Source organism: Dipodomys merriami, unplaced genomic scaffold (genome assembly GCF_024711535.1).
Source record: "Dipodomys merriami isolate MVZ:Mamm:240054 unplaced genomic scaffold, mDipMer1.0.p SCAF_48, whole genome shotgun sequence".
Taxonomy (NCBI): domain Eukaryota; kingdom Metazoa; phylum Chordata; class Mammalia; order Rodentia; family Heteromyidae; genus Dipodomys; species Dipodomys merriami.
The window spans coordinates 11777209-11796895 of NW_027206046.1; the positions used below are offsets into that span (position 1 = coordinate 11777209).

The 19687-nt window shown below is 47.3% G+C and overlaps 1 protein-coding gene across 2 annotated transcripts in view; it reads left to right on the plus strand.

Annotated features, from left to right (window-relative positions):
* Positions 1-13808: 13808 nt before the first annotated feature.
* Tnfaip8l3 (TNF alpha induced protein 8 like 3) overlaps positions 13809-19687 on the plus strand; it is a 30168-nt gene continuing 24289 nt past the window's right edge. Inside the window, exon 1 of one of the 2 annotated variants that reach the window (XM_069995415.1) lies at positions 13809-13943. In XM_069995415.1, coding sequence (XP_069851516.1) covers positions 13892-13943 — 52 coding nt within the window. In that variant the 5' untranslated portion in view covers positions 13809-13891. The remainder of the gene's footprint in view (positions 13944-19687) is intronic. The other variant, XM_069995414.1, reaches the window with a different exon arrangement.

Sequence of the window (19687 nt, forward strand, 5' to 3'; positions counted from 1 at the left end):
TAACCACAAATGGTAGGTTTGGCTCAAATGGAAGAGCAACAGCCTTGAGTAAAACAAACAAATACAACCCCTAAAGAACAGCACTCTGACCCTGAGTTCAAGCCTCAGTACTGGCACTAACAAAAATTAAAAATTAGGGCTGGGAATGTGGCTTGGTGGTAGAGTGCTTGCCTAGCATGCATGAAGCCCTGGGTTCAATTCCTCAGTACCACATACACAGAAAAAGCCAGAAGTGGTGCTGTGGCTTAAGTGATAGAGGGCTAGCCTTAAGCAAAAAGAAGCTCAGGGACAGTGCTCAGACCCTGAGTTCAAGTCCCAGGACACACACTCTCTCTCTTTCTCTCTCTCTGTCTCTGTCTCTGTCTCTGTCTCTCTCTCTCTCTCTCTCTCTCTCTCTCTCTCTCTCTCTCTCTCTCTCTCTCTCTCTCGCTTTCTGTCTCTCTTGCTCTCTCGCGCACACACACACACACACACACACACACACACACACACACACACACACACACACAGAGTTGCTCTTCAGCCTGTTCCAGTGGCTTAGCTCAGATTTGTCATACCTACTGCTGTAGCTGGGGTAACTGGCAAAAAATAAAAAATTAAATTAATTTTTTTTAATTTTCAAAACGATTTGCCTATGCATTGCAAGTAGGAAATAACTTCTGAGTCTCTTCCACCAGCAGTATGTCCCCTTGAAAATTTCTATTAACTCAGTGACAAGAACCAACATGGTAGAATTTTGTGTGCTGTGGCCAGCAAGGAAGAAGTGCCATGCTGTTTTGCTCATGCACGTCATATGCCCTGAGTCACTACAAACTAAAAGATCCTTTACACAGGAAAGCCATGAGAGGAACGTGTGAATCAATCCATGAGAGGAACGTGTGAATCAATCTATACAGATCAACATTGGCTTGAGAGATAACCTTGCCTGGTCTAGCCTGCTGGTCAAGGTTTCTCCTCCCTGGTGCTTAAGAGAAATCAAAAGGCATCAAACTGTACATCATTACAGTAAAGGATGTGTGACATGAAATGCAAGAATGTCCCAGCCCCACCCAGAAGCCTTTGGTCACGATGCCTGGCTGATCTGCTCATGACTGAATCCATTCAGAGGAATTATTTTGGTACTGAGAACACATTCTCCAGTTCCTGTCCATATGTGAAGAAATGGCACACACGCCTCTCTGTATGACAGGGCCTAGAAGCCAGCCAGCTCTGAAGCTACTGACAAAGTCTCATCCACAGGCAAGCCCATAGCCCAGAGGTTTTCCAGGAAGCCTCCTTGAGGAAACAATCATTTTCCAGAGAAGGGTGGGGGACCACACTGAGCTAACGGGAGAAAGAAACTAAATCATACCCCATGCTGGTGGCTCATGTTGTAATCCTTACTACTGGGGAGGCTGGGGTCTAAGGCTATCTCTGAGAATCTCTCTAAGATCTGAGGATCTCAGCCCTCTGGGCAGAAAAGGCTGTGCTAAATGGCAGAGTGCCCATCTTGAGTGAAAATGCTGTGCTAACTTGTAGGTGGGCATGGGACGGAAAAACTGGAGAGAGAGGGAAGGGGTGACATTGTCCAAAAAGAAATGGACTTTTTACCTGACTTAACTGAACTATAACCCCTCTGTACCCAGTATATATATACTGGGGCTTGAACTCTGAGCATGTGCTCTGTCCCTGAGTTCCTCTTGCTCAAAGCTAGCACTATACTGTACTACATGAGCTACAGCTCCACTTCTGGCTTTTTCTGCGATTAATTGGAGATAAGAGTCCTACAGGCTTCCTGCCAGGGTTGGCTTTGAACTGCAGTCTTCAGATCTCAGCCTACTGAGTGGCTAGGATTACAGGTATGAGCCACCAGCACCCAAAAAGTTTTTTAAAAGAATTTTAAAAAAAGAGAGGGGGGGGGGGCTGGAAAGGTGGCTCAGAGGTAGAGCGCTTGCCTCACCTGCATGAGGCCCTGAATCAATTCCTCAGCACAACATAAACAGAAAAGGCCAGAATTGGCACTGTGGCTCAAATGGTAGAGTACTAGCCTTGAGCTGAAGAGCTCAGAGACAGCCCCCAGGCCTAGAGTTCAAGCCCCCCAGAGAACGAGAGAGAGAGAGAGAGAGAGAGAGAGAGAGAGAGAGAGAGAGAGAGAGAGAGAGAGAGAGAGAGAGAGAGAGAGAATATGCTATGTTAAAGGACAGCACTCAGGTCCTGAGTTCAAGCCCCAGTTCAAGCACAAAAAAAAAAAAAAGACTAGGAATGTGGCTTAGTGGTAGAATTCTTGCTTAGCATGCATGAAGCACTAGATTTGATTACTCAATACCTCATAAACAGAAAAAGACAGAAGTGATACTGTGGCTCAAGTGGTCGAGTGCTAGCCTTGAGTAAAAGACGCTCAGGGACAGTGCCAAGGCCCTGAGTTCAAGCCCCAGGACTGGCAAAAAGAAAAAAGAAAGAAAGCAAAACCTTCAGGACACCCAGAGAGTCAGACAAGATGTATGGCCTTTTCTAGTCCCGTCTCTGAAGCTTTGCAAATGCATTTGATTGGTCACCAGTCAGAATCCAGCCAGCTTCAGAAGAGAAGACATAGACCCCACTTCTTCCTAGGAGACATGTTTGGGTCACATTGGAAAAAAGTATGTGATGGGCTGGGAAGGTGGCTCAGTGGTAGAGTGCTTGCCTTGCATGCCTGAGGCTCTGAGTTCGATTCCTCAGCACCACATAAGCAAAAAGAAAAAAGCTGGAGGTGGCACTGTGGCTCAAGTGGTAGAGTGCTAGCCTTGAGCTGAAGAGCTGAGGGACAGCGCCCAGGCCCAGAGTTCAGGCCCCACGACCGGACCAAAAAAAAAAAAAAAAAAGGTGAGGAAAAAAGTATGTGCATAGTGGATATGGCTGCTGCCATCTTGGAAAATACAAAGATCTTTTTGTGTCATTACCAAAAACCAGTGTGACCAAGCTTTTGATAAGAATTGAGCAAGGTGTCATTTAAATACCAGGTGAACAGCTCTTGGCTTGGTCTAGATTAGGTCCAGGGCCAATTTGAAAATCACAGTGACCACAAACTCAATGGATTAACACAATCTGGGTCCCCATAGAGATTAGTTACCTCTGGCTGTCAAAACAAAATACCATAGACTAGATGACTTAACCCAAATTTATTTCTCCCATTCTAGAGGTTGGAAGTCTGAAATCAGAGTAGCAGTTTCTAGTGAAGGCTCTCCTCTTGGAAAGAGAATAGAAAAGGAGAGGAGAAAAGAGGAGAGAAGGCAAAAGGAAGAAAGAAGGTGAGAGAGAAGAGAAGGAAGAGAGGAGAGAGGGAAGACAGACCTTTTGTATGTCTCTATTTTTTTTTTTTTTTGCCAGTCATGAGGCTTGAACTCAGGACCTGGGCACTGTCCCTACGTTTCTTTTGCTCAAGGCTAGCACTCTACCACTTGAGCCACAGCACCACTCCAGCTTTTTCTTTGTATGACTACTGAGGAATCGAACCCAGGGCTTCATGCATGCAAGGCAAGCACTCTACCACTGAGCCACCTTCCCAGCCCCCCCATTCTTCTTATAAATGCATTAATCCAGTCATAAAAGCCCCACTCTTGCCAGGTACTGTGGTGCATACCTATAATCCCTGCTACTCAGGAAACTGAGGCAGGAAGATCACTTGGGCCTAGGGGTTCAATGCTAACCTGTGCAACATAGTAAGACCCCTCCCCATCTCAAAAGAACATTTTCTTTTTTAAATGAAGAGCTCTACACTCCTCACCTTATCGCACCCCAATTACCTCCCAAAGTCCCATTTTCAAATACCGTCACATTGCATAGAGACTAGGTTTTTCTACCCAGGAATTGGAATGGAGACCCAATCAGTTACCTTAACACTGTGGCTCTAAGTCAGGCCAGGACTCAATGGCAAACGGTCTCCAAAAGCCACTATTTGGAGTCTTTAATCAAGTAGACGAATCACCCATCCATGTGAATTTCTCACTTTCTTTCCATCTTCAGTCTTAAAACTAAAACTCCAGCCAGAGATTATGACATAGCTATAAATAGACCCAGAGTATCATTATATATAATTTGGAAAGGGTTTCACTGGGATACATCTGTAAGCAGTTCAGGCCCATTTTCAAGCTGTGTTTATATGGTATCAAACATCTGGATGAAAACTGAAAAAAATAATCAATTTGGATTAGAAACAAAACAGAAGCACAGATCTCATTGCCACTGCAGCCCTTAGAATTCTGTATGCATAGCCAATCTCTATACACTGCAAGAAGGCTCATTGAAATGGCCGAAGCGGGGGGAAAGGGGCTTCCGTGGGAAAGGAGACTTTAAAAAAAAAATAAAAAAAGAACTCTATTATGCAAGCAGGGGATGGGAAAGGATGAAACTGAAGACTAGCATGAAGAATATAAATCTTAAAGAACCAAACTTCTGGAGCCAGGAGCCTTGAAGCTTGAGAGCAAATGATTTCAGTTCAATTGAAAAAAAAAAAAATCCAGTAAGTTCTTGCTATCAGGGAAAAGGGTATTCAAGAAACTCAAGTCTCCACACAGCCAAGGAATTATTCCTCTAAGCATCACAAACCATTTTCAATCTTTCAAATAGGAACCTCAAATAGGAGCTTATTCCCCAGGACTCTGAAAGAGAAACACTAAACACTAGATCACATTTCTGGCCTTAGGATGTATTAAAAAAAAGTCTTCATATCTCAGAGGTTCCTAGTACAGGATCCCTGCTTTTTGATATTTCTCCCTTCCCTTTCCATCATTCCTTGGCTTATTTATTTATTTATACCTTTATTTTGTGTGTGTGTGCCAGTACAGGGGCTTGAACCCAGAGCCTTGCACTCTTGTTTGGCTTTTCTGCTGAAGGCTGTCACTCTACCATTTGAGCCACACCTCCATTTCCAGTTTTTTGGTGGTTAATTGAAGAGTCTCACAGACTTTTTCTGCCCTGGCTGCCTTCAAACTGAGATTCTCAGATCTCAACCTCCTGAGTAGCTTGGATTACAGGTGTAAGCCACCAGTGCCTGGCTTGTGGCTTTTCATGGAAAGTCTTAGGATAGGATCTAGAAGAAGCAATGATTTGTGGGCAATTTGTTTGTTTGGGAGATGATCCTAGAAAGCCCAAATAAGGACCAGCATGTGACAGAAAAGGGGAAGGCATCCAATCCTGGTAGATCAACCAGAGGTTCTTCAGCCCTGGGCCCCTCCCAGGACCACTGAGGACTGTCCCATGCCAGGGGCAAGAACACAGATTTTATCCCAAATCCTGTCCCTCCATCTTTGAGAGATACTTCTAGTTCCCTAGCACTTTGAGAGGCCTTCGAGTGTCTGCAGTAGGCAGGAAGCCATTGAGAAAGTGAACACAACACAGTGTATGAATGAACAAGAGCTCACAAGTTAAGATCCAGGGCTCCACCCCATGCGCTTCTTCAGACATCACCCAGAATTTGGGGCTAAAAAAGAGTAAACCACAATGAGTGGGAACCTAATGGACTCCTCTCCGTGTAGATTACTTTTGTTTTTTCAAGAAGCTCAGGAAACTGAGAAGGTGGCTCAGTGGTAGAGTGCTTGCCTTGTATGCATGAGGCCCTGGGTTTGATTCCTCAGACCATATAAGTAGGGAAAAAAAGAAGTGGTGCTGTGGCTCAAGTGGTAGAGTGCTTGCCTTGAGCTGAAGAGCTGAGGGACAGCGCCCAGGCCCAGAGTTCAGGCCCCATGGCTGATAGAAGAAGAAGGAAGAAGAAGGAAGAAGGAGGAGGAGGAGGAGGAGGAGGAGGAGGAGGAGGAGGAGGAGGAGGAGGAGGAGGAGGAGGAGGAGGAGGAGGAGGAGGAGGAGGAGGAGGAGGAGGAGGAGGAAGAAGAAGAAGAAGAAGAAGAAGAAGAAGAAGAAGAAGAAGAAGAAGAAGAAGAAGAAGGAAGAAGAAGGAAGGAAGAAGAAGGAAGGAAGAAGAAGAAGAAGAAGAAGAAGAAGAAGAAGAAGAAGAAGAAGAAGAAGAAGAAGAAGAAGAAGAAGAAGAAGAAGAAGAAGGAGAAGGAGAAGGAGAAGGAGAAGGAGAAGGAGAAGGAGAAGGAGAAGGAGAAGATATTCTCAAAATGTGTTGTAAGGCAAACAACCCAATCATATTAATTTCTGTGTCAAAATAAGAGCACAAAATGGCAGGTCAGGTAAACTCTGTGGAAAGAGAAAACAACGTGTTCCTTTTCCTGCATATACCTAGACCAAACCAAGTGCAGGTGGCTCATGCCTACAATCCTAGCTACTCAGGAGGCTGAGATCTGAGGATCTCAGTTTGAAGCCAACCTGGGCAGGAAAGTCAATGAGACTCTACCACTGAGCTACCTTCCCAACCCCTCCATGAGACTGTTAATCTGCAACTCACAGGCAAAAGGCTGAAAGTGGTATTGTGGTTTCACTTGTAGAATGTTTGCCTTGAACAAAAAAGCAAAGGGATAGTGACCAGACCCTGTGTTCAAGCTCCACTACTAGCATACACACACACACACACACACACACACACACACACACACACACACACACACACACACACACACACACACACACACACACACACACACCCAAAAGACCTCCAATAAATCTAACCACTTGTGAATGTCTAGATCAGACATATTTGGCAAGATCTAAAAGCCAGCTCTTGATGCATTAAAAGGAGAAAATTGTTGAAACACAGGAAACGCCCATGAATGATAGGTGTTAATGGCTTGAATTAAAATAAATTTTATATTCTTGGGCCTGAGAAGATTTTGAGTGTTTACAATAGTGTTTGCAGTGTTAAGAGACTCATATCCTCAGTCAAAAGGCAGGGCAGTAATAGAGATTGGATCTTGCTAAGAGATGGCATTAATGTGCCTTTCCCCAGAGAACATAAAGATTCCTGGCAAACAAGGGTCAGTCAGGCCCAGGGTTTGGTCAGTTCCTCCCTTAGAAGTGTTGGTGACTTCAATCAGACAGATTGGCTTTGAAGCCAAAGGGAGGGAATCAATTAAAGGACATTGCCAAGGGAAGACTTGGGAAAGAAAATATTGGCTAGATGAGAGAGGAGTGGAGTATTTTTAAAAAATCCAGAAGAAAAAAAAAAAGAGAGAGAAAAAGGAGAAGAAGGGGGGGGGTTATAGCTTAGATGAAGAAATTGAAAAGTGGTATCAGTCAAATTCTGCCTTTTTTTTTTTTTTTTTGCTAACAGTTCTGGGATTGAACTCAGGGCCTGGATGCTGTTGTTGTTGTTATTGTTGTTGTTTGCTCAAGGCTAGTGAGCTACACCTTTGTTTCTGGCTTTTAGGTGGATGAGAGTCTCATGGACTTTCCTGCCCAGGCTGGCTTCACACAGCAATCCTCAGATCTCAGCCTCCAGAGTGGCTAGGATTACAGGTATGAGCAATAGGTACCTGGTTTGATCTGCTTTGATCATTTGGGTTGCTAATGAGATGGAAAGAGGGGTAAGATGGTGAATGAGAATAGAAAGGCCCTAAGGAAGATCGGCAATAGGATAAGATGTCCTAAATCAAGACCTGAGTGCTAATTCCAGTTCATTCCTTACTTTGGGCAATCCACTCCATCATTCTAGACTTCTTTCTTCAACTCTAAAGCGGTAGGGTTAGACTAGATGACCTTGAACATTCCTTTCTCCAGCCCTTTATTCTCAACATAGAAGTTACAAAATCAGAGACTTACATAAATGGAAACTTCCAGATTGAAACATGTATTTAGCTTTTCTAAGTAGAAACTGTTTGGAAGGGAGAAACAATAGATTTCCTCGCAACACTTGGCGCGCAATATTTGCTCTGTAAAACAATCAGCAAGTAAGCATTATTGAACTGGGTTCTTACATAATTACAGGAGAATTAAAACCAATTTAGGAGGCCCATCTTTCCCTTCCATCGATCAGAGGAACGATGAACATAAAAGAGTAGAATTAAAAGAGACGGAAAGTGACATCGAACAAAAAGAATGCTGGTCTAAGCCAGGCGCCAGTGGCTCTCACCTGTAATCCTAGCTAGGCAGGAGGCTGAGATCTGAGGATCATGGTTCAAAGCCAGCTTAGGCAGGAAAGTCCAAGAGACTCTTATCTACAGTAAACCACCAGAAAACTGGAAGTGATGCTGTGACTCAAGTGGTAGAGCGCTAGCCTTGAGCTGAAGAGCTCAGGGACAGTGCCCAGGCCCAGAATTCAAGCCCCACAACCACACACACACACACAAAAAAAGAATGCTGGTCTACAGATCAGCAGCTATAAGATGAAGTTCCAGCTCTACCACTTCCAAAGGTTGAACATGTCATTTGTCTTCTGTTCCTTTGGCTTCCAAAAGAATCCTAAAAATCCAAGAATCCAGCTTCTCATATTACCTGTGACCAACCAGTTGTGATCACCTAAAAAATAAATAAATAAACAGAAACAAAACATTCTTCTTATCTCTATACTGATAAAATCCAAGATGGAAAGAATTTTACATATTTCGAAAGAATTAATTAATATAATATAGGGAACTAGGTAAACAAGTCATGGGAAGAGTTGAAAAGCCAAACAAAGGAGAGTGTGAAGCAATCTGAACATAAGCAACACCAAGAAACCACTGCCAGCTCACTCACTCAGAGATGTGGTTTTTTTTTTTCTTTTCTTTTTATGCTGATGCTGGGTCTTGAACTTAGCACCTGAGAACTGTCCCTGGGTTTTTTTTTTGTTGTTTCTTATTTTTATTTTTGGCTCAAGGCTAATGCTGTACCACTTGAACCACTTCCAGCTTTTTTTTTTTTTTTTGGTTGGTCATGGGGCTTGAACTCTAGGGCCTGGGCGCTGTCCCTCAGCTCCATAGCTCAAGGTTAGTGCTCTACCCCTTGAGCCACAGCACCACTTCTGGTTTTCTGGTGGTTAATTGGAGATAAGAGTCTCACAGACCTTCCTGCCCAGGCTGGCTTTGAACTGCTATCCTCAGATCTCAGCTTCCTGGGTAGCTAGGATTACAGATGTGAGCCAGTGGTACCTGGCTAGAGGCTACCTTTAGACAAGTGTTTACTTTGGGGTAAATTATTAAAAATAGGGCCAACATGGCCAATTTCTCATTCCTAGAGCAAGGGGCCACGTCAGCCCAGGGGCTGGTGTGGAATTGGCAGGCAAGAGCCTGCCTCCTGCTGCCACTGAAGGTTTGCAGACAAGATCCCTCTCCATCCCACAGAAGGAGACAGGCAGATGATGAGTCACATTGCTGGCAGGGATTAAAGGAGTATTATTGTGTTCACAGAAATGGATCTATTTTATTATGTGGTGGGTTGGGGTTTTTTTTTTTTTGACACCTTGCAAATAGATATGTGTTTCCCAGAAGACAGGCGATTTCCTTAAAAAGCCAACGATTTTTGTTTGTTGAAATGAAGAAATGACCAATGAGAATGAGAAATTCTCATGTGTCTGAAGAACTGCCAAGCTGCCAAGATGTACTGGAAACTGTGAGCTAGGTGGTTTATAAGTCTAGATTTGAGTGTGTAAAATGAGGCTAGCCTTCTAAAAATACACAGAGGAACTACAGAAACCCATTCCCCTTTCACTTTCCAAAGGACTTTTTTTGGTTCAAGAAAAAATAACCAATGTACATTTTAAAGGGAGATTTTACCACCTCCATCTCCACTGTTTTCCATGCAGGATGGTTGTGAAACACCATTGTAAAGACTTCCTTCTCCAACATACATTTTCCACACTGGGAGAACAGATAAGCTCGGCTCTACTCATCTTCCTCATTAAAACTCAAATGCATGCCAGCAGTCATCTCCCTCTGTGGTTCTGGCACGACAGGTTGCATCTCATAGGAAATTAGAATGGAGACATTATTTAGTTTGGAGTTCTCTTTTCCATTGTTTGCTGCACATTCGGTCTTTCATTCTATGTCTGTGTCCCTTTTGGCAGAAATATAGACTATGAGCAACTATAAGAACAGCTAACTGGAAATGTGTTGTTTATCTAGATTCATTTCAGACTTTCCCAGGGCACTCTGACCAGTTCTTCTTCCTCCCCATCCCACGGACACTTATCTCTGCTTCAAGATGTACTGCTGTTTGGTAAAGATCCAGGGACAGCTGGGCACCAGCGGCTCATTTCTGTAATCCTAGCCACTCAAGAGGCTGAGATCTGAGGATTGGGGTTCAAAGCCAGCTTAGGCAGGAAAGTCCTATGAGACTCTTCTCTCCAGTTAACCCCAAAAAGCTGGAAGTGGAGCTGTGGCTCAAATGGTAGAGTGCTAGACTTGAGCACAAAAGCTTAGGGACAGCACCCAGGCCCTGAGTTCAAGTCCTAGGGTAGGGTTAGGGGAGGGAAGATCCAGTGACTAATAGGTACAAATTTGCTGTCAGTGTACATTCCCAGTTGATCACCTTCAGTACCTAAGTAACTGTTTATTTGCTTACACACACACACACACACACACACACACACACACACACACACACACACACACACACACACACACACACACACGGATGTGTCCTTACAACTCTTACTCTGTAATCCAGACCACTTCTCCCCTAAATGAATCCAAAACAAATAAACAAAAACACTTGTTACCAAGCACAAGGAATGGAGGTTTAAGTTCAGAGAGAAAATTTTCACATTTTCTTAGCCAAGTGCTAGTGACCTGGCACTGCAATTCTAGTTAGTCAGGAGGTTGTAATCCTAGTTATTCAAGAGGCTGAGACCTGAAGGGTCATGGTTCCAAGCCAGCCTGGGTAAAATGTTTGTGAGACTTCATTTCTAACTAACTAGCAAAAAGCTGAGCTGGAGGCCTGGGAGAGCACCAGCTATAAACACCCCCCCCCCCCCCCCCCCCGCACAGTATGAGAGCCCTGAAGTCAAGCCTTGGTAGTGACCAAGAGAACTTTTCACATTGTTGAATCTACGCCCTATCCTTTATGGGAAGCACATAGTCTTTTCAATCCAATGTACTTTATTCTGCGAAAATATCATTGTTGTTATTTTGCTTGTTCTAAATGGGCTCCAAGAGATCTAACAATTAAGGTTCTTTCCATTTATCAGACATTACCTGTGTGCCAGGCGTTGGGTAATAGCTTCCGTTGCCATTACTTTATTTACTTCTTTACAATCACCCTAGGAAGGAAATAGCAACCCAGGAGGAAACTGGGGTGAAGCCATTTGCCCAGGAGCACATATGTAATGTGGACATGCTTTCTACCATTCCATCAACGCCGCAACCCCCCCCCCAACTTTTTTTTTTTTTTGGCCAGTCCTGAGATTAGACCTGGGCACCGTCTCTGAGCTCCTTTTGCTCAAGGTTAGCATTCTACTGCGAGAGCTACAGCACCACTTCCAGCTTTTCCTAAGAGTCTCACAGACTTTCCTTGCCCAGAATGGCTTCAAACCCTGATCCTCAGATCTGAGCATCCTGAGTTGCTAGGACTACAGGGGTGAGCCACCCCTACCCAGCCCCCTCCTTTTATCTCTGAAGCCTCTCCAACCTTTATCACTGAAAGCCATGAATTTGGCCATCCAGAAAACTATTCCAGAGAACACAAAGTAGAACTGTGTTTGCACACTGTAAAGCCTACAGCTAGACTCCAAGCTAAACTTCCCTGTGACACTAGAACACATTACCGAGCAGATTTCTCACATTTGACAACCCTGATTTCAAGTCTATTGAATCTGAAATCCACTCACTGTGAAGCCCAGTTTCCTCATCTGTAAAATGGGCTAGATTGTACAAAATTGACAACTTTCAACAAAAATTTTTAGCCACCCCTACATTGTCAAATGGTTAACCTAAATCTACTCCTGAATCATTGTATAGATTAAAACAGTCCAAGGAGGACTCTGGTGGCTCATACCTGTAATCTTAGCTACTTAGGAGGCTGAGATCTGAGGATCGTGGTTCAGAGCTAGCCCAGTAGGAAAGTCTGTGAGACTCTTACCTCTAATTAACCACCAGAAAACTAGCAGTGGCACTGTGGCTTAGCTATGGCTCAAAGTGATAGCCTTGAGCAAAAGAGTTCAGGGACAGCATCCAGGCTGAGTTCAAGCCCTATCACTGACAAAAAAAACAAAAACCAGTCCACTCAGGAAATGCTTACTAAATGGCGCCTCTTATTAGACTTTCTCTTCTGATTTCTCTCTCCTATAATCAGTAGCTTGCAATCTCTGCACAGTTGATATGCATAGGAGTTGGCTTGAGATTAGGTGACTGTTGGAGCCAGTAATTTCAAGAGAAATAATAAAAAACATGTGTAATCAAGAATTAACAATGAAAGCTTTATTACCCTTAGTTTGGTCTCTTCATTAGTAAAGAAGTTGGGGCTGGGAAGGCAGCTCAATGGTATAGTGCTTGCCTTGCATGCATGAGGTCCTGGGTTCGATTCCACTAGCAACACATAAGCGGAAAAAGCTGGAAGTGGTGCTGTGGCTCAAGTGGTAGAGTGCTAGCCTGGAGCTGAAGAGTTGAGGGACAGCACCCAGGCCCAGAGTTCAAGCCCCATAACCGACAAAAAAAAAAGTTAGTAAAGAAGTTAACAAATACAGGTTTGAGGTTGTTTTGTTTTCAGAAAGCTGGGGGTGGGGGTGGGGGTGGGAGTGGGGATGGGGTGGGGGTGGTAAAGAAATTCACCACTGGGCCTTGAGTGTCATCAAAGAGGAAACAATTTTTGTTTTTTTTGTCTTTTTGTTTTGCCAGTCCTGGGTCCTGAACTCAGGGCTTGGGCACTGTCCCTGAGCTTCTTTTTGCTCGAGTCACAGCGCCTTTTCCAGCTCTTTCTGTTTACGTGGTGCTGAAGAATCAAACCCAGGGTTTCACGCATGCTAAGCGATCACTCTTACCACTTAAGCCACCTTCCCAGCCGCAAGGAAAATGATTTTTAAAACCGATTCTTGCCAGCCACGAGTGGCTCAGGCCTGTAATCCTAGCTTACTCAGGAGGCTGAGATTTCAGGATTTCCAGGGGGGGTTAAAGCCAGATAACTCATTAATCAGCAAAAAAGATAGAAATGGAGCTGAGGCTCAAGTCATAGAGCACTAGCCTTGAGTGGAAAAGTTCAGCGCCCAGGCCTTGAGTTCAAACCTCACTCAGTCCGTGGCTTTTTGAGTTGGGGGACGGGTCTCGAAATATTGGGGGCAGCTTGACTTGGCAGGGCAGACCCAGACAAGCCAGGGCAGGGCCCAACCCAGCACCGATGGCCCCCACCTGCTCTGCCCACATCAGCCCAGCTGGAGTCACCTGCATGTGAGTTGCTTTCTTTCCTCCTTAGATTCCAGGGCCCAAGCCGATGGCCTTGCCTGCATTATTTTACGCACTGCACACACCATCCCTACGCGGAAAGTTATTTCTTCCTCCCCCCCCCCCTCTCTCCCCCTCCCCGAAGTCCAAGATCTCAGAGCACCCCCACACACACTCTCAGCCCTGGAAACTTCTTTGCCTATAATGGGGAGCTTTGGCACCCGAAGAATCCTGCAAACTTGGCCACGTCCCAAACTGCTGGGGGAGGTGGGCTAGGCGGACGGTGGCATCTAACCTCGCTCCCTCCAATCCGGGGTGGGGGACCCGCCGGGCACCGGTGGAGGCGGAGCGACACCCCTCCCGGGGAGGTGGTTCCTGGGGACTTGGCCGGGGCCTGCAGCTGTGGGGCTCCGGACGCTCCGGCCCCTCCCTCCCTCCCGGCGGCGCCCCACCCTCCGCCCCGCGCTCGCCGCCTCGCGCGCGCAGGAACCGGCCGGCGGGCGCGGGGTGCGGGTGCCGGGAGCGGGGCGCCCGCGGCGTGCGGCGGGGAGCTGTGGCGCTCGCCCTTGGCCCGCAGCCTGGAAGTCGGGGTGCCGGGGTGGAGGGAGCAGGGGGAGAGAGGGGAGGGCTGCCCGAGCCCGGACGCCGGCCCCAGCGTCCCGCAAACGGGCGGGCGCGGCCGCGGGAGCATGGATTCGGATTCCGGGGAGCAGAGCGAGGGCGAGCCGGTGACCGCCGCAGGTACGGGGGCGGCGAGGGGGGGATGAGGGGCGGCCGCCCCGCGGGGATAAGGCTGGGACGGGGGTGGGGCGGGGAGGACACGGGGCAGGAAGCCCCGGCTTTCCCGGCCGACCCCCCCCTCCCCAGCCGCCGGGTCGCGCGCCTTCCAGGCGTCTGCGCTCCTTTTGAGTTTGGCTTCGGGGCTCCCCACACCCCAACCCCGAGGAGCGAGCGGAGGTGCGGGGGGCCGGTGGTTCACTCGCTCCGCGTGCGGGTTTCCCCGCAGCTGGCTCGGGGGTGGGGTGGGGTGGAGGGAGGGGTGCGGGGCGGGGACGGGGGGGTGTCTCCAAGGCCGGGTCGGGGGGGTTCGGGAAGTCGGGGTCCCTGTCGCCGACTGCAGAGGAGGAGGAGGCCCGTGACGCGGCTCGCTGCCTGTGGAAGTAACTTTGCGAGCGCCCTCCGGGTCCTCGATCTCGGGTTGGAGGGGACCTGGGGGGGGGTCCCCCGCGCTGCCGAGCAGGGAACCAGGCCCGATCGGGATGGCGGCGAGTGGGGGGGGCTGTCCCCCCAATCTCCCACCTCACCCCGGCCCCGCGGGAACGGGGGGGGGGGGGACAACATGCTGGGCGACGCTGAGCTCGTGGCTGTGGTTCCCGAGGCTGCAGAAGTGATCGCCCGCGCCTGAAAGGGGGGGGGAGTCCCCCAACCCTGGGGTTTCCCCCACCCCGAAAACCCCAGACACACGGGCCGGAGGAAGGAGCGGGGCCTGGAGCCCGGCTTTGCCTTTCGGGGGTGCCGCCAGCTTCCCACAATCGATGGCGATCGAAGCGTTAGGCTGCTGCTTCCTTAGAGAATTCCTCCCTCGCCTCTCCCACCCCCAGCTGGGGGAGGGGGGCGTCAGGGTTTATGCCAGGCTCTGTCCACCTCCACCAGCCCTCTCAGCCTTCCCCCACGCACCACCACACTCCCGGACCAGGCCCTCAAGGTAGCCGGGCTGACATAGACCTATGACTGCTGGTGGGGACTTTCCTGGATGGGACAGAAGCCCCAATCTGGTCCCCACTCTTCCCAAGGGCCAAGGCTGGCGACGGGAGGCCTCACCAAGTCCAGGCGTGGGTGTAGGAAAGACAGATTGTAGACGGAGACAGGACAGAGCCCTACCTGTTACTCACTTCCATCCCCACAGCCCCAAACCGGGAGGATCTTCTGTTTCCATTGTACCCAGGTTGGGAGGTGAAAAGATTCGCTTGCCCAGAGCCGGTGATGGCGCATGCCTTATAATCCTAAACTACTCAGGAGGTTGAGTTCTGAGGATTGAGGTAGGAAAGTCCAATCTCCACTTTTTTAGTAACCACTAAAAAAGCTGGAAGTAGAGATGTGGTTCAAGTGCCAGCCTTGAAGTGGCAGTGCCCGGGCCTTGAGTTCAAGTTCCACCATGGCCCTTGGCCACTGTGGTTGTCACCCTTGGGTAGGTAGCCAGAAAGGGCTAAGGCTGGAAGAGAAGAAAAATGACATGGACCAAATGCCTGTGTGTGAGAATCCCTGTGTCTGTGTACAAAAACCACCTGTCCTGCACAGGTACACAGAGCCCTTGGCATCTCTGGGTGGGTCTGTGACTGGGCAGTATAGAGATTTTGTTTCCTAGGTGGCTCGTGGATCATCTCCCTTGGTTTCAGAGTTCTAGTAGATACTTGATATCTTTGATCTAATAGGGCAGGAGGCATTGACACTAAAATCCCAATAAGCAACAACTTGCTGTTAGAGGTTAAGAGGTTGAGGGAGGGCTGGGAATGTGGCTTGGTGGTAGGAGTGCTTGCCTAGCATGCATGAAGCCCTGGATTCGCTTCCTCAGTACCACATACACAGAAGAAGCCAGAAGTGGCACTGTGGCTCAAGTGCTAGAATGCTAGCCTTGAGCAAAAGAAGCTCAGGGACAGCACCCAGGCCCTGAGTTCGAGCCCCAGGAGAAGTAGGAAAAAGAGAAGGACAAGGAAGAAGGGAAGAGAAGAAAAGGAAGAGAAACTCGAAGACCCTGGGTACTTGGGTGTGGGTAGAGAGCAAACTCTTACAACACCCTAATGTTTTCTCACCAACCACCTCCCCACCCAAACCTGCCTGCCCCAGTGTGTCTTCCTGCCTGTAGATATTCCTGTCACTTTGTGTGCAAAGAGGCCTCTGGCACAGCTAACAGCAAACGTGATCACCTGAAGAATGAGGCTGTCAGCTCTCAGGACCTGTTAAATGCTGTTTGCACCTTAATGTTTCCTACAGACGTTTCTTCGTGGGCTTGAATCTCACAACGTGAGCATTTATTTTAATGTCATGAGCTGTTCTGCTAAATGGCATTTAGGCTCACTCATTATTTTCAGTCTTCAAGTATTCTCCCTTGTGACAAAGCTTCAAAACTAGATGCTAATTTGCCATCTTGCTTTGATTGCATCCTGTCAAATGGAAACCTTTCTCTCTCTCTCTCTCTCTCTCTCTCTCTCTCTCTCTCTCTCTCTCTCTCTCTCTCTCTCTCTCTGGTAGGGCTTAAATTCAGGGTTTCATGCTCTTCCTTAGCTTTTTTGCTCAAGGCTGATGCTCTACTACTTGAGCCATACCTCCACATCTGACTTTTTCCCCCTGGTTAATTGGTCTGTCAGATCATCAGATCTGATTCCTGAATAGCTAGGATTACAGGCATGAGCCACCACTCCCAGCAAATGGAAATTCTTGTTGCAGATTTATAAACGGTTCAAATGACAGTATGTTATCCATAAGGGGTGACACTTGGCAAGCATCTGTGGAGTTGTATCTCTTCTAGGTGAATGTGTGTGTGTGTGTGTGTACATTTACCTACCTTACAGGTAGCTGGGATACAAAAGCTATTTCCTCACTCACTGTTTGAACCTGTGAAAAAGCCATAAGATGTCCTTTATAAGGTTAAGAGACTAAAACTCTGGAATTAGAAAGATACTGGTTTCTGTTTGCACCTAATGGACAATTGCTCAGCCCCCTCCCTCATGTCTCAGTTTCTTCTTTGGTAGGTTGGTGCTAGCTCTAGCCTCAAAAAGGCTTAGATGATAGCTAAAACAAATAAAAGAACACAGGAAAAGTGGTTTGGGAACTAGAACTTTGATTATTGCTGGATTGGATGATTTGGAAGAGTATTTGCCAAATGATGGATCTTGGTGCTTTATAAAATATTGATCACTAGGCATGCATGTGTAAAACAATTAGTATTAATGTCATTATCATGCTAATATAATTACCTGAAGATATTTTATATTGGCTTTTCTCCTTTTTTGCTGTATGTGTATGTGCATTGGGAGGAATTTTAGTTAATATCTCTCATTTTCATTCATCTTCCCATTCATGGAGGTAAACCTCCCGTGTTGGTTTGCTTTTGCGGGGGAGGGGTTGGTACTGGGGTTTTGAATTCAGTGCCTAGTGTTGCCTAGGGCTGCCTAGGCAAGTCTTGAACTCCTGAAGCCACTCCTGTAACCTGCCCCCTCCTGCTTTTACCACCCTCTCTTCCAAGCTAGGAAAAGGTGTAAAAAAGCAGAGAACCTCTCATTCAGTCCCAGATCTACCTGTGAAAGTGAAGATGGGAAGGCTCATTCCCCTGTGCTGCTGCCAGTGGGAAAAAGCACCGACTTCCCTTTCTTCTCCTTCCTTCTGCTTTCCCAACCCCATAAACCACTCCTATTCTGCATGGTAGGAAACACTAGAGTGACTCACCTTTCTCTCCCTCTCCCTTCTTCCCTTTCTCCCCCCTCCCTCCCTCCTCTGCGCCTCTCTCTCTCTCTCTCTCTCTCTGTTTGTGTGTATGTGTATTTATGTGCCAGTACTGGGGTTTAAACTCAGGGCCTGAGCCCTGTCCCTTAGCCTGTTTCACTCAAGGCTAGCTGTCTACCATTTGAGCCACTTCTGGCTTTTTGATGGTTCATTGGAGATAGTGATTCACAGACTTGACCAGTCTGGCTTAGCACTGTGAACCTCAGATCTCAGCCTCCTGAGTAGCTAGGACTACAGACATGAGCCATTGGTACCCAGGACCTTTCTCCCTTTTCACTTTTGCCCATGACAGTCAAATTCCTGGCCACCTGTTGGCAGAAGAGTGGGACACTCTCCACAAACCACTCATCCTTTCCTGGATCCCTTTTCAGAGGTCTCCGCTAACAATCTCCCCACTTGATGAGGTGTATATCTTTCACTGAACAACATCCTGTGACAGCGGAGGGTAGGAGGAGAGGGCTGGATGAGATTGATCTCAATATGGATGTTTTTGTTTTATTTGCAGGAAGCATAGGCTGATTCTTCTTTGTCACTCTGCTGCCTGCAGCTCTCCTCTGGCTTTCTGTCATTTTTTTTAATGGTTTTTTTTTCTATGATTAGGAAAGAGGCAGGGTTTATGGAACACTGGATTCGCTCCAGAGACCCAACTTGGCCGTCTTCCCTTTGGCAAACCTACCATCCATTGCTCAGAAAGAAATCCTAGAGCCTGGTGTATTAAGTGGAGTGATTAAGAATCTTTCATGAGGAGTATCAGGGGAGTAAGCACTAGAGATGTCAGCTTTTTTTTTTTTTTTTTTTTTTTTTTTTTGCCAGTCCTGGGTCTTGAATTCAGGGCCTGGGCACTGTCCTTGAGCTTCTTTTGCTCAAGGCTAGCACTTTACCACTTAAGCCACAGTGCTACTTCTGGCTTTTTCTGTTTACGTGGTACTGAGGAATTGAATCCAGAGCTTCATGTATGCTAGGCAGGTACTCTACCATTAAGCCACATTCCCAGCCTGTCCTCAGCTTTTTCTTTTCCCCCCTTTGGACTTGGAAGATCATGACAATCTACCCTACTGAGGGCAGATGAGCTCCCAATACCCATAATGGCGTGGTGCACAACTGTCAAGCTGGTGGTGGATACTTGTGCCTGGTTAGGTGCTGTAGAAAAGGCAGCTGTAGCTCACACCTGTAATCCTAGCTACTCAAGATGCTGAGATCTGAGGATTGCTGTTCAAAGCCAGGCTGGACAGGTGTGAGACTCTTATCTCCAACTAACCACTAGAAAATTAGAAGTGGCACTGTGGCCCAAGTGGTAGAGTGCTCGCCTTGAGCTGAAGAGCTGAGGGACAGTGCCCAGGCCCAGAGTTCAAGCCCCACGACTGATAAAATAAAAAAGAAAAGAATGTGTCCAACAGAGATGGAGGAATGTAGGGTTTGCCTAGACTCTACTTTCAGACTGTGGCCACAGTATCAAAGATGGTAGTGGCACTAAGGAAGGCAAAGGAGGAAGGATGGTAAGTGGCATTTTGGAGAAATCAACAACAGAAGTTGGTGACAGATTGTACAAAGGCAAGGAAAGGAGCAGGAGGGGGAAGGAGAGCCGTGACACAGAGTGGCTTGTTGAGCTGGAGCGAGGGCAGAACAGCAGGGCAAAGTCGTTCTGAAGGACAGAGGGGGCAGGAAACAGACTCTGTCACCCCATAAATGTTCCTGGCGACGATGTCCCTCTCTTTCCTTCAGGCACTTGGCAGTGATGTTTTGGTTAGAGGGCTTTTTCCTCTTTGGAGATTCAACTCTGCAGGTGCATTGGTTTTGAGGAAGTGTGAAATTTGGGGGCTTGTTGATTCCCATATGCCTTATTAGTCTGCTGATGATTCTTTGTCAACAGATTGATAATGGATGGACTGACTGAGGGAAGGGGAGGGGTGGCCTGGGGATGATGGCTATTATAGTTCCTTTTCTTGATCCTGAAATGTGCCCCACATGTACACCATGTGTTGTAG